At 44.9% G+C, this 12,050-nt stretch overlaps 1 protein-coding gene across 2 annotated transcripts in view; it reads left to right on the top strand.

Moving 5' to 3' along the window:
* LOC138515803 (broad substrate specificity ATP-binding cassette transporter ABCG2-like) overlaps positions 1-12,050 on the top strand; it is a 570,220-nt gene that overhangs the window by 281,734 nt on the left and 276,436 nt on the right. For both annotated transcript variants that reach the window (XM_069630538.1, XM_069630539.1), the window contains exon 6: positions 6,753-6,910. In XM_069630538.1, coding sequence (XP_069486639.1) covers positions 6,753-6,910 — 158 coding nt within the window. The remainder of the gene's footprint in view (positions 1-6,752; positions 6,911-12,050) is intronic.

Consider the following 12,050-nt stretch of genomic DNA (forward strand, 5'->3'; position numbering starts at 1 on the left):
GATGCAGCTAGCCCCCACACGCCCCAATTCCTCACAGTAGCCCACCTTTCCTCGGGCTTCTCAAAGGTCCATACCTTATCCGGATGCAAACGATGAAACAATTTCACCAGTCTTGGTGCATGACCGCAGCTGCTGGTTGCCACAAATTGTCCTCTGGTCTGTATCCCACCCACTCAATGAGATACCAAAGCCACCTTTTCCTTTTTTTGGAGTCCAAAATACGATGCACCTCGTACTCCTCCTGTCCATTCTTCATGATCACCAGAGGTTTCTGGGTCTTGGCACTGAGAGCTTCTGGTTTAATTAGAGAACTGCAGTTCGAGACACACATTTTTCAATAGCATGAGATTCTTAACATCTCACAGAATACAAGCCAAAATCTGGACTTAAATTGAGAACCTCCTGCTACCACCTCTGCCTACTCTGAGGCCCCTCTACCACTTCCGCTGGGTGCACCCCAAGTTTGTACCCCAGCCTGCAAGTCTTTCAAATGGGGCAACCACATCCACGTCACTACTCTAAACTCTCGCTCTGCTGTCAAACACTCCTCTGACATCTGCCACCTCCTCAAAGAACTTGACCTTGATGTCCTCACTCTCACACATACCTGGTTCACGGCCAGCTCTGTCACAAGTTTTGACTCTCCTCCCCGACGACTACAAGATCCTCTCCGAGCCCAGAACCAACCGACCTGCAGGTGGAGTAGCTCTGAACTTTCCGAAGTGGGTCCCTGCTTCTGTCATTCCTATGCAAGCCTACTCCTCCTTTGAATGCCTGCTCTGCAGGCTCTCTATCTCTCCTGACCTCTCTGACTGACTGTGGCCACCATCTACAGGCCACCTTGCCAGGTTGCCCTCTTCCTCTCAAAATGGGCTAACCTCTCCTCTTTTCTCCTTGCTTCGATCTCACAATGTCTCCTCCTTGACACCTCAACATCTACCTGGCTGCTTCTAATCCCTCCTCCGGGCTCTTCTGCAACTTCTGCAACACTCTTTCTCTCTCCATTCTACCCTCTGGTCCGACGCACTCTGGCAGACACACATTGGATGGTCTCTTCTTCTCAGACATCCCCCTTTCTAACCCTCTCACCACTACTCTCTCTTGGATTGACCACTTTCTGCTTTCCTCTCACCTGACACTCTGTCCCACTAGCATAGCCCACCCCAGCACTGCCACCTACTTTCTTGGTCATTTGGCCCGTGAAGCATGTCAGTGGATACCTTTGCCTCTACTTTCTCTGATGCTCCCACTCCTGTGGCTGACTCACACTCTGACACAGCACTCTCTAACCTGCATCTTTCTATCTCTAACACCCTAGACACCCTTGCTCCTGTCATGAGAATCTATCTGAAGCCTACATCCAAGTGCAACTCTTGATGTGACTCTGACCTTGCCTCCCTGAAACGCAAGTGCAGGGTGGCTGAGAGGACGTGGATGTCTTTGGGTGCATCCTCTGACAAACTGCCCTGCTGCCTGCCCCAAAGGCAATACAGACTCTTTGTCCTGTTCAAGAAGAGAGCCCACATGCAAGCCCACTTTTCTGCAGCCTCTAATAACACAGCCAAACAATTAAAATCTGCAAGAAACTGGCCAATCCTTCTGCAGTCTCTTCCTCTCCTGTTCCCTCCCAGGCCCCCTGTACTGCATTGGCTTCTCACTTCACCACTACAACTCAGGACCTCCAGTCCTCCCTCTCTCCTCTTGCTCTCCATCTAACTCTCCCGGCCATCCTCTGGCCACCTCTCCTTCTCCTCTTTCTCTCAGACACCTGACAATGTTTCTAGACAAGTCCGACCTATGACAGTGTTGTCCAAACAAGTGCTCCGCTGCTCCTCCAGAACCATCAAGGACTACATTTACACCCTTGCTCCAGACTTGACCAATTTCTGCAATCAGTCTTTCGCCACTGGATCTTCTCCTCTCTCCTTAAGCACTCTCTTGTGCACCCCCCTTAAAAAGCCTTATGCCGATCCGACCTGTCGGGCAAACTATCGTCCGATCTCCATCACGCCTTTCCTGGGTAAACTTCTGGAAAAGCTGACCATCTCCCAGCTTAGTCTCCACACTGAATCTGTTGGTTGTCTCCATGGCCATCAGTCTGGCTTCAGAGCACCCAAAGGCATGGAAACTGCTCTCCTGAACAGCCTTTCTTCTGTCCTTAACCTCCTTGACCTTTCCTCTGCTTTTGACACGGTCAATCATGTCATCCTGCTGAATTGACTCTGTGAGATCCTGGGCATCCAGGATCAAGCCTTAGAGTAGTTGACCTCCTTCCTCCTGGACCGATCATCCCAGGTCCAACATGGATCCTTTCTCTACACCACCTCTCTCTTCACATGTGTTGTTCCCCAGGGCTCTATCCCCTCACACTGACTCTCTTCGATGCCCTTTTGGCGCACCTGATCTCTACCTTCTCCTCTAACTTTCAGTGTTATGATAATGACACTCTGCTCTCTTTCACGCTCCTCTCAGCCTCCTCTCCTCTCTCGCTCATTCTGGACTGTCTATCCATGATTCAGGATTGGTGCGCCTCCAATGATCCCTTTCTTAATGCCAGCAAGAAGGAGATCCTTCTCATTGGGACCCCTGCCCCGTGTTTCCTTCTCACTCTGGCTGTCCTCCTTCGGTCCTCTTCCTTCGCCTTCCTGTTAGGCAAACAAAACGTGGTGTCCTCTACGACTCCACTCTCTCCTTCTCTCCTCACATCATGGACTTTGACAAGAAGGCCCACTATCAACTGCACATCCTCAGAGGTATTCTTCCTTTTCTCTCTTTCCCCCAGAAGCTCACTGTCTCCAGAGCCCTGGTTCTCTCTAGGCAGTACTACTGCAACAGCCTCTTTCTCAATCTGCCTTCCTCTACTCTCCGCCCTCTGCAACTAATCCAGAACAGGACTTTGAGATTTATCCTTGGCCTCAAACCCAGGGACCGTATCTCTCCAGACCTGAAATCTCTCCACTTGCTCCCGGTGGCTGCAGGGATCAAGTTCAAGACTCTGCATAGTCCACAAGGCTTTCTGGGTCCGGGACTTGCACCACATCGAACTCTTTTCCAAAATACCTTCCTTCTTGAGCCCTTTGCTTAGCAACATCCAACTCTGTGAGAGTCTGTTGCTTCTCCAGGCAGAGAGTTAAGGTAGATCTCTCTCCTCTGCAGGTGCCTCCCTATGGAATGGCCTCCCGGGCCTTCTTTAACTTGAAGTTCTGGAAGCTGTTCAAGACCTTCCTTTTCTCCTCTGCTTTCTCTCTCTCCCTCCGCTGCTGACCTACCTGTCTTCTGTGCTGACTAGTTGCTTGGCTGCCCTCAGAGTCTCACTGGGTACCAGGCTCCTCCATGATCCGTCTCCCATGCACTGCCTTCAAGCCTACCACATAGTTAGGGTCTGTAACTGTAACCTCTACAGTCCTTTGCCTCCTTGCACTTACCCAGAGACGCGTTGCCCTGGCTGCACTTACTCTGGACAATGCTGCCCTGATGGCACTCCCCCCGCTCCCTCTGCCTGCACTTCCCCCTCTGCCTTCCCCCTGCACATTACGTTGTCGCACTTGCACGACCTGAATGACAAAAGGCCTAGTAAGATCATTTGTCTTGTCCTCCCTTGTCTTGTCGCACCTAGAAACACTTTTGTACAGGTGTGTTATAAATGACATATATCATATGAACCCCCATCAGAGACTATTGACCTCTGCAATCCATTTAATCTACCACATGTTGTAAGAACAGTGCAGCCAAATACCCAGCCTTGGGCACCCCAACACAGAGAATGAAATGTGCTTTCTTAGAGAGGTTGTCGACCACCTCCATTTTGGTGTCATGATAATTATCCTTGGGTAGCTCTGAGCACAAAGCCTTTTTATAATTTGGTGAGAGAGGGGACAGGGATAGTAAGGAATTAAGTATGATATTTGATGGTTTGCTCTTCCCCACCTAGGACACTTTTCCATCTTAAAGCCAGACCTTAAGTGTTCATTACTGTCATTCACACAGACGAACAACTCATGGTTGGGATCTAGGTAGTCCCTGGAAAGGACCAGGGATATATGTTGACTACATGAAGTGCAAATTTTAGGGGATTAATGGGGGATTTCCACCTGTTCCTTTCACTCTGGTGTCATGCTCTCAAAACTAGACACTGCAAAGACTCTAGCATGTACGACTATCCTTCCATAGAACTGAGATTTATGTCCACATTCCCTGACACATGGAGTATGGGGATGGGTGTTCCCAAATTCAGGTATGCCTTCCCAAAACCTAGTCAGGCTGCAGGACCCCTCCTCCCCCACCCACACAACTCCAATATCCAACAGGGATCCAGTCCATTGCTTTACTGGCTGTGAACCTCAGACAGGTGGAATGGTTTACTGAGCACCACTCATAGGGGAAGAAAAGCACATTCCTGCATTTCCGTCTCACTGATGGCAACCTCTCCCCCCAAACCCCACTGAACCAGAATAGCACAGTTGGATCCCTCTGCCCCTACCCATTATGCAGCAGGGCTTGTCCCTACACAATACTTCTCACCCTAAAACCACACTGAAACACCAACTTGAAATGCCCAAGATAAAAGGAATTAAGAAGGCCCTGACAATCCAAACTCCCCGCTCTTCACTTCTGTAACCTACAAGAAAACAGCAAGTCAGGAAGAAGATTGAACAGGCTGCTCAGCAAGCAGACACCAAATGCACTGACACAACTTCAAAATGGTATCAGCCCTTTCAAAGCCCCCTTCCAGAGTTCTGAACCAAAAAGTCTCCCTTTCATTCGAGAGAGAGAGAGAGAGAGAGAGCGAGAGAGAGACAGACAGACAGACAGACAGACAGACAGACAGACAGACAGACCCTCAAGGACTATATCTCAGATTCTAGCGAGAGAGAGACCGACCCTCGAGTACTATATCTCAGATTCTAGCAGGAGACAGAGAAATAAAGAGTACCAGTGGGTGTCCCTGGACTGGTGGGTCAAAATATCACAGCCTGACTACTACCCTAAGCAAGAGAGTAGAAAAACCTGCTGCGAGGCGTGTGTCACTGGTATTACTGCTGACCCTGGATGTCACTAAAAGCTAGAGTGTGAGAGTATTTATACCCAAAAGAAATTGGGGAGGAGCACATGCTGGTGGGCATGTCAAGAAGTGAGCAGGTTACTGTATGTCAAGGTTGAGAAGAAGCCATGAAAATCCTATATCTCCAGGAACATGATTTTCAAGCACTGTGCAGGGTGCTATGCCCGACTGAGAGTCGCTAAGTGAGCTGGGCATTCTATCTGTGACGTCAAGAAGCGCACCCACTGTTTATTAGATTAGGAATCCTGAAAGGACAGGGGGTCCGTTTCACAACTTTGAGTATGCTAGCCTGACATCTTTTAGTATAGTTATCCTATCACGTTTAGTCAGAGCCCTTAGCCCTTTTAGCCCTCATCTACCCCATCCTGTTATTTGTAAATAAAGGTGTTGAACTGCATTTGTGGCGCTCGTGTCTTCTGTTGGTCCTTTGTCACACTGCACTTATTTAATTCTCTCACGTCTTACACTGTGCAGTGTGATCGCGGATTGTGTTCCTTGCCTTCAATGCAATGAATAGTTCTGTGACTACGACTGTGTCTTACAGTATTCAATGCTATTCATGGGCTGATGCTTTTTAAGCTAATTGTCCATTGGTTTGGTTTGTAGTTTCTTTGTCCAATTGCGTTTTTTTGATGTGAAGTCACATCAGGAGTAGCACGTAGTACATGTGCTTTAGTAGACACAAGAGCTCACTGTTTGAAAGATGATCACTGTAGAATAAGGGTTTATTGTACCTACCTTGAAAAACATTTACCAGGCAAATATGCCCACATGTCTTCTTAATTGTGGAATTGACTGTAAGTGTTATGTATACAAACTTGCTAATCTATGACAGTTTTTCACCAATTCTAGGTTTCAAGTTATGCTTCTGCTTTATATATCATTTTTTCGGTGTGTTTATCCTAAGCTCAAAGCCATTCCCTTGCGGCCTGCTTCTTTTCCACAGTTATTCTATGTTAAAATACAATAGAGATGATTTTAATGACTAGAGAAATACATTTCGAATTTGCTTCGAAGTCATGCAAATGACTAGCACACTGAAGGTTCTAGAAGACTGATGCATGTAACTATGCAACTAAATGTAGCGATTATTTTTGCACTGGTCAGTAGGATAATTATATTTACTAAATTAATATCATCAAACATATTGTGATACAATGAGCATGAGAAGGTGTACACCCATGTGAGATTTAATGATGGGATTGCTCCCTGGAGTGCTTCTGACCGTTTTGAAAATGACCAGGGTTCCTTTCTTGAGTGAACCTAACGATTTGAATATACTGGCAGGCAATGGAAAAATGTGTGAATTGTGAGGACTCTGGCAAAATGTACAATGTCATGTTTTATTTCATCAATGAGTGTGGGATTACCTAGAGAAGCAAAGAGACTGGTGATGATGATTATTTACAGGTTTATTGATTTCAAAAGGTTTTTCTGCACAGGGAATTCTCGAAGATTCCATTGTAAGAGCAGTCAAGACATATTTTCATCATCAAGCTTGTATGAGAACTGGTGTACTGTAGACTCATAAGTGTATGTTTCTTGTAATTTGGATGCTATGAATCTAGCTAGATGCTATGAATCAAATAGTATTTTGGTGGAGGACCACAATTAAGATATAGGCAAAGAGAAGTCCTAAAGGAGTATGCTTCAGTATGTAAATTGTGTGTGTTGTTTTTTTGTACCCTAGGTGGGGACTCCATTTATTCGAGGTGTGTCTGGAGGAGAGCGGAAGAGAACCAACATTGGAATGGAGCTCATTACTGACCCTTCCATCTTGTTCTTAGATGAACCAACCACTGGGTTGGATTCCAGTACTGCCAACGCTGTCCTGCTCCTGCTGAAAAGGTAACTCAATTTTGGTAATTGACATACTTGCGTATGGTGAACCAGTTGGTTTCGTTTCAGTCAGAATGTCATATGCCATATTGCAAAGTGCTGGAATCGTCAATGCAACAAACTATAGAATCTTATCAGGCTTTTGGGATATCCACAATCAATGTGTCTTGGAACATAAAACATGCAATGGTTGCATATTGAAATATTTGGTGATCATTCTTAACATCTAAATATCTGACCAGACTGTCCTTTCTTAAGCCTGCTCTAATGGGCTCTAAGTAGAGAACAGTACGTCAACTTTTAAGCTAGTCTGGTTTTGCAGTGGAAGGGTGAAATATTTCCTCAAATGTGTGCAAGTAAGTTAGCACTGCAAGAGCCTCAACCATTCTAAGGAGGGTCAGAATGTTCTCCTCCTGAGGATTTCTGGAAAGCAATCAGTGGAAAGAAATGGTGCATTTTACAGCACAGTTTTTGAGATAAAATTGGTAAAAGCCATGCAATTTACGATTAGTTCTACAGAGAAACATGAACACATTGTAACATATGTCAGGCCGCCAAAAATACATAGGAGCATTTCATAACACACATATATGAAATCATGTGCTGCCAGTGTATGCCAGCATTGCTGCTCTGGCAGACTTCAAAGTGCCTGTAGCAACAGTATATGTTAGCAATACCACTTTAAAGCTCATCTTCAGATGCATGTGCCCACAATATATGCCTGCATTGCCACTGTTAGATGTTTGAGCACAGTCACTCTGACTTGGTATTGCCACTCTAAGAAGACATTTTCATGCTAGCTGTTCCCAAAATAAGCCAATATTGTCACTGCAAAAACATATTCATTCTGCATGTGCCCAAATATGCATGTATTTCCCAATAACATTTCTATGGTGTGCTACATGCCCCTCTCTCATGACACACACACACACACACACACACACACACTCTGTAATTCTGGGGTAGTGGTACCTGTCATGCACCATGGAAACAGCATGTAGAAGGACACGCTTTGTCTCTCGTGTATTTTTATTAAGCTCACACACAAGAACACACACATATACAATACATAGAAAGACACACACACTCACTCCATTATATACATGGGCATCCTTTTTCAAAGAAACATACATACACATATTCAAACAAACATTCAAACAGGCATACCCATTTTTGTTTTTAACACCTTGTATTGGGTCATGGCAACAATGGTGTTGTCCTACTCTTCTCTTCCGCAGTCGCTTGGGCTACCAAAGCATCATGATTCACATATCAGGATCAGGGATCAGAAGCCTCTGTTCACCTGGCCATTTCCTACTCCAGAATCAGCCAATGAGAGGGGAAAGGAGGGGGGGGTCTTCCTTGTGTTCAACAGGCAGGACTTTCTAGGGCCTATTGGGCACAATAAATGCATCATGTCCCTTACATCTCTCTTAAAACCATGCACACAGTTTTGCACCTGTATCAAGGCTTAGGGAGCAACTGTGCCATGGACCATTCGTAACATGATAGAGGACCTTAGGGGCCACAGTCTTTGTATTATGGAATGAGCAATGGACACTTGGTCCATAATGTAAAGTCATTGCTGTAGAGTCACTTTGCAGACACAATCCATAGGGTTCTAAATATAGGAGGATTGGAGCCCAATCACCTCTTATGGACCAGGTCCCACTGCCCACCATATATATATATGTATTATATTCTTTTCCTTAAGTTTTAAATCTACCAATTTGAATACATTCTTCAAAATTAAAAAGAAATGTTGGGAAGAAAGATTATCTTGGCTACCCCAAATCTTTTTGTCCTTTGGTAAAACACAGAATTCTCAGGTAAATTGGATTTCTCAGTGCTATGACAATATCCACTGCCTAGCTCTGATAACATCTAGGGGGTGACTAAGGATGTCAAGTATCTCCCCGAGTCAGTGGATGATGGGCCTGCAGGTGTTAGGGGGATCCACTTGTTATCCCCACTTGGTACCTTTTTTAATGCAGGGGACAGTCAGATCGGGCCAAATAAGGACAGTGAACCTTTTTGGGGGAAAGATCTTACAGATGGTGACCGGACACAAAGTGTGATCAGTTAAATCAGGGGATCCCTGTCCTCAAACAATGATGCTTTGGGCAGTCCTGAAGCAGGGAACTTTGTAAACACTGTCATTTTGAGATCTGAGCTCTCTGAGCCAAACAAATCACGTAGCTTGGTAATTGAGTGTTCACAATACTGGATCACTTGGATATCAAAAGCCCTTCACAGCTTCCTATGGCACTCGCTTAGCGTGTCCCTTGAAAAAGCAGAATCATACACAACATTCCTACACCACTCACGCAGTGAATCTGTTTGGACAGTAAAGGAACTCACATTGCAAGTACTCGCAGATAGCAGGGACATACCACACTCTCCTGTGAAACTCACACACTGCATGTGGTGTAGGCACAAATGCCATGTTCGTTTCAAACCCTGAGATCTCCTGCATGGAAATGGCGGCACATTTAAAAAACGATTTTAACTAACTTATCTTACGAAGCCTGTAAAGAGCTAGCTGGCACCTGATCCTGATCTTCAATAAGTCAAGGGAAAACCACAAAGATCTCAGGTTGCCACAGGATAGGGATACAATTGCAAAATGGCAACCAAGCCTTTTAATGACTTGATCCAGCCCCAAAATGCAAAACCTTGCACAGGTGCTGCCACAAGACACAGCCAATCAAGGCCACTCACTCCTTCGAGCCACAGGTGCGAACCCTTAAAAGGAGCAAAGACCAGAGTGGAGGGATCACATAACTATATAGGCCCAAATCCTCAGTCAGTTAGGGAGGGTGTTTGGAGTAGGATCTGGAGAGAGGCCCTGGGAGAGAATGAGGTTGTGAGTTCTAGAGTGGAGTTTGAAGAAGGTTAAAGTGTTAACAATAACTTTGAGAAGATGCAAAGGGAGATTGGAAGGCGTTGGACTCAAATCAAGACCCAAGAGGCTGGAGTTGAGGTTCAGGAGTCTGGCAACACTGGAGTCTGGGAACTGCAGCAGAGCTGGAGAAGATCATAAGGAGTGAGAGAGTGGGCCAAAGAGAGAAATGGTAACTCGAAAGAGAAGGATGTCCCGAATGGGTGATCAGGTTGAGATTTAGGGTAGCACAAAGAAGTACGATGCCTGAAAGGATGAAAAAAATGGGACAAATTGTACAAATGTTAAAGAATCTTGGTTGGAAGGAGAGGGGTGACAGAAGTGATGAATAAGGTTAGAGAAAGTTAATCATTTGACAGCATTGACTGCAAGGGGTTAGGTGCCTAAAGGAGGTGGGAGAGATAGTGTATATATTGAGACTGGTTGGAAAAAGGATGATCCCCAAAGGGGAGAAGGGGAGAAAGGGTATAAAGTGTAGAAGGAGGAGTGTATGTACAAGTGGTGGTTACAAAGGGATAAAGAACTAACTGGAGTAAAAGGATGAAGAGCTGGTGCAGAAAATAAGTAGGAGTGTGTGGAGAGCTGGGGTATGATCAGGTGAAGAGGAAAAGGAATTGTTGGAGGAGTTAATAGACATAAGAGTGTGAACAAGGAACAGGAAGAGAGATTAGTACAGGAATAGAGTAGAGAAAGGATCAGTGGAACAAGGAGGGTGCACCGCCATCAGGATATATGGGCAAGGAGTTTGAGATTGGGAGAGTGAGTCCGAGTAGTTGGTCATCCGCTCATGAAACCAAGCTTCTATGGTCCTCATCCAGGACTTTAGGAGTTGCCACTCTCTTGTTACAAGGTCCATATTCCCGTGCCCTGGGAAGTCTCTGAGAGGGACACCAAGGAATGGAGTGGAAGGTCCAAGTCGTAAAGAAGGAAGAAGATATCCTTGAAACTATTGTTGGCTTGTGATCTCCAAAGAGCCCTGAAAGGAGACAAATCCAGAGTAGTATGAAAACCCAGAGACATTGTTATAAGGCTTTGTTGCCTGACCTCTCCCAGGAAGCGAGCCCTGGGGAATCATGAGACTGGACAGAAGCCTTTTTGAAATTTTGTTCTCACCAAACATTTAGTTAGTTGGAATGATTGGATCAATTCTGACATGTAGTTGGACTTCTCTTCTACTCCATTTGTTGTTTTTTTTCCTGCACACTCAAGAACCCTTAATGAATCATGATATACTTGACTTTGTCTTGTCTAGTCAATTGATCCCATGTCCCATTGTCATGAGCGCACCAATGCCAATGTGTGTCAACTCTACCAAGCCCTGCCTTATCCGCAAAAGTGAGTTGAATGAACCAGTTAATTAAATAAAAAACATTCCCATGTTGTCTGTTTGTTCAACATAATGGAAACACCACTTTGGCATTAAATGTAATACCGTATTGCCATTTCTTCTACTTCTACATTTTCACTAGTCACCATTGCTTTCATAACCATGCAGTGGGCTCTAGTCGAAACAATTCTTAGAAATATTCATGCCATGACTAAGTGACCACCATAAAGTTCAGACCATTTAATGTGAAAACAGTAATTGTAGTAATAGACAAAGTAAACATACGCTAAAACAGCACAAAACAAACACGGTCCTGTCAAGCTTAGACATATACATCCTTTTCCACGAAATTGACACAAAGACAACCAATTGAAAAAGAGGCATGCACACGCACAATGCTAACCTTTCTGCAACCTTTCAGCAAATCATAATGCCATAAACATTACATTGGAGGCAATAATGGCTTATCACTAAGGTTGTTATACTTTCAGGCGCACTTGCCATCTACCCCACCCATACCAACAGTTTTTTGCTCAACTAGATTTAAATGATCTTTATGAGCCAAAACCCAATGATGGTCTTTTTCTGCCCTGGAAAACAATACAATGACCTACTAATGCACTACGTTTAAAAGCGATATTCAACATAGTTTCTACAGACTCGCATATAGAAATTTAAATGCACCTGGTTTCTTAAGCAAAATCGTGCTTCTGCAACCTTTTTGCTTTGCGTGTATAAAAGGTTGTCCCAGCTTGAGTGGCCATTAAAACAGTTACACTGTGCAAATGCATTTCATACTAAAGTTTTTCACTTTAAAAGTACCTTATAAAGAGTCTGGGCTATCTGTGTTCCATGGTACTTCAAACGTGCCAAAAAGCTGAACATGCTCTAGGGGCTTTCTGGATGATCACCAACACAAA

Source organism: Ambystoma mexicanum, chromosome 6q (genome assembly GCF_040938575.1).
Source record: "Ambystoma mexicanum isolate Mex_15411 chromosome 6q, UKY_AmexF1_1, whole genome shotgun sequence".
In the NCBI taxonomy this organism is placed as follows: domain Eukaryota; kingdom Metazoa; phylum Chordata; class Amphibia; order Caudata; family Ambystomatidae; genus Ambystoma; species Ambystoma mexicanum.